The following is a 3,095-nucleotide window of genomic DNA, read 5'->3' on the forward strand; positions in this document are numbered from 1 at the left end:
GACTTATTTAGCACTGCTTAATTTGCAAATAAAAATCATGCAAACATATTAAACTAATGCGGATTATTTATGTTAAGATTAAAGTGAAAGCAAAGCCAATTCTGTTGCATTAAACATTACCATTTTGATGCAATAACTTAATGTTAATTTCAATGATTGATAAATACCCCTAAAAAGTCCTTTACTGACTCTTCCACTATGCTCTTCAATTGCGTCAGTACATACAGTTCAGTTTTGTTCTAGGAACTTCACAGTGTTCTTCATTACAGATTCCTTTTTTTAATTCATCCGGTACGAAGAACGAGTTCACAACTACTTATTTGTATCATATTAAAATACTGTATATTACGACCTCTTGAATAAGATATGTAGGCAATTAGCATTAATCCTAAGACATTTGAAAGTTTTACAGCGGCCTAGGCCAATAGGCCCATTCGCCAAATACAATGGAATACATTAAAAAAAGGTCAACATACCCTTATATATAAAATACAAAAAATATACCTAGAAGAATCGGGATGGCAACAGGCCATTTACATAAATTAACATAGTAATAAAATGTTAAAAAATATCAGGTCAACAGACCCTTATATGGCAGGTCAACAGACCCTTATAGCCTTAAAAAATTGTTCTATTTTACATAGCATTTTGCCTTTGGCAAGGATAGTGACAGTTAGAGGAAGGTATAAAATAATACATACCCTGAGCACCAGTATAACTGGGGTAAAAGTAACAAAGAGACATTGCTCGACAGAGTTCTACAAATGCGACAACTATCAAGCAAAGGTGACACCAGAGTGATTAAACATTAAAAAATTTGACGAGCTGGAGACAAAACTACAACAAAAAAACTTACAGTAGTACAATGTAAAGGAAAACCACCACCAATGTTTAAAATTTGGAATTAAAATCATTCAACTTATCATTAGCCGAAAGGGCAAGGGTAAAACCATTAGTCAGACCAGCTGACATAATATGTAAAACCAATTTTAAAAAAATGGTAAAGCATTTAAAATCTGCAACAGGATAAAAGTAAGCACGCTCCGAAGGCAAAACGCCTAGGGGTGCCCAAGAACAGTATAAAATCTGAGGTACATGACTAAAACGACATTACAATAAAACAGGAGTAAAAAAAAAAGCAAAAAGACAGTTTAAAACAAACAAAACCAGTAAACACGACAAAGCAGACTAAAAACAAGACAGTTATAATAAGATGGCTAAGTAGTAAGATGGAAAAAGGGTAAAATGGTAAAGTTGGTAAAAATGGGCAAGTGGTCCAGATAAAAGGGAGTTTGGCAAGGCGACAATCAATAACAAGATTAAAAGACATTAAAAGTTGTTATTATTATTTTGGACCAACACCTCCTCGAGCGTAGTTTTAATAATTTATTTAATGATATTACGGCAAATGATACTGGCAAAAATTTGATGCTCGTTCTTCTCGAGGAAGTGTTGTTGTCGGAGCGCTCGGAAATGAGAACAATGATATAGAAGATGCTCCACTGTTTGGGGTTGATCTCAATTGTTACATTTATCATCCTTATTGAAAAACTTCCTTTGGTAGGTCCCGAACACTCCGTGCCCCGTCAGGTATTGATTTAAGTAGAAATTTGATTGAATTCTTGTAGTTGACGGGGTCTTAATAAACTTAAAAGTCTGCCAGCTCTTATCAGAATTGTACCAATTGTACTGCCACCTTGCCATTAAAATCCACTTGATTTCGGTCTTTGCTTGCCTATGGGGTCCTCAGAACTTGGAGAACTATAATCTCGGAGCCAATGGCCTCCTTTGCTGCTTCGTCGGCCTCCTCATTGCCCTGGATCCCCAAGTGGGCTTTAACCCAATTCATTGTAATACCTCTGTGCCAATATGTTTATAATATTTTCAATCAGTTTTGAACTTGGTTCTGGGTCAGCCAGGGCCTGGAGAGAGGACAACGAGTCTGAAAAAATGGTAGCGCTATTGATATTATTATCATTGAACCAGATAAAGGCGGATCTGATTGCCATTAGCTCTGCGATAAAGATATTAGTATTGTCTGTGACTCTGGTGGAGGATTTAAAAATGGTAATACCATCCTGTTTAACAATCATTGCATGTGACGCATGGAAAATTCCAGGTGTGTCTACCTCCATCCGAGAGCCATCAGTATAGATCTCCACCCCCTGGTTACTAGGGGCACAATTTTCCCAGGGCAAGGGGCGATAAAGAGATGGGTGCTCCCGAGGCGGCATATCAAAATTCAAGGTTTTGTCGAAATCGGGATGTAGTACTTGCATTAGATCTCGTAATCGCCATCCCCATCTCACCCTCTTGGTATAAACATCCTCTATAACTTTAACTGTTATTGGAACCACCCCCGCCAGTATCTGGATAGACTCAGTACTGGTAGTAGCGTAGGTTTTAGTCAAGTTTAACAATGGAATCCTCTGAAGGCTATTTAGTTTTTCATTTATTTTACTATTGTTTCTGTACCAGACACTGGCGGCATAAAGGATGACTCTCTGACTTGCCTGGAGATATATTCGTTTCAAGATTTGTAGTCTGAGTCCCCAAGTGACTCTGGCGACTCTTCTGATACCCTGGTTAAAATTTGTGATTCTATCTCTAATATCGTTTAGATGTGGTATCCATGTCAGACCCGGGTCCAAGGTGACGCCAAGGTATTTCATTGTCTTAACATTTTTGACATTGCACGAATCTGTAGAATTAAACTTGATACAAGGTAACCGGCCGATTTTTTTATTACTTTTGGGGAATGTTAACAGCTGTGTTTTCTCTTTAGCGAATTTTAGTTTATTCCTTTCGACCCAGTCTGACTTGCAAGTAAGAATATGAGTCGCCATTTAGTCAAAGCGGTATAAAACTGGACCACTTACCAATAATAAAATGTCGTCTGCAAAGGCGACTATATCGATATCATTATAGCTAAAATCACGAAATTGTATAAAATCAATGTTTAAAACTATTTTAAAAATGTCGTAATTAAAATAAGCCAAAGTATAGGACCCGGGGAGGAGCCCTGTGGCACACCAACGTTTAAGTTTCTACTAACGACAATGTTTCCATTGCCATCATGAAAGTTTGTCGATCTC

The 3,095-nt window shown here is 37.3% G+C and overlaps 1 protein-coding gene across 1 annotated transcript; it reads right to left on the reverse strand.

The window, feature by feature from the left end:
- Window positions 1-1,835: 1,835 nt before the first annotated feature.
- LOC147814269 (uncharacterized) lies at window positions 1,836-2,846 on the reverse strand. The gene has a single exon (XM_087160300.1). It carries the CDS (start codon window positions 2,844-2,846, stop codon window positions 1,836-1,838), a length of 1,011 nt encoding a protein of 336 aa, XP_087016426.1.
- Between the last annotated feature and the right edge of the window lie 249 nt (window positions 2,847-3,095).

Source organism: Parasteatoda tepidariorum, chromosome 3 (genome assembly GCF_982258835.1).
Source record: "Parasteatoda tepidariorum strain Cologne lab strain chromosome 3, Ptep-v5.0, whole genome shotgun sequence".
Classification (NCBI taxonomy): domain Eukaryota; kingdom Metazoa; phylum Arthropoda; class Arachnida; order Araneae; family Theridiidae; genus Parasteatoda; species Parasteatoda tepidariorum.

Excerpts from the sequence above, each read along its gene's own strand:
- LOC147814269 (XM_087160300.1), bottom strand. The coding sequence starts at position 2,846 with ATGGCGACTCATATTCTTACTTGCAAGTCAGACTGGGTCGAAAGGAAT.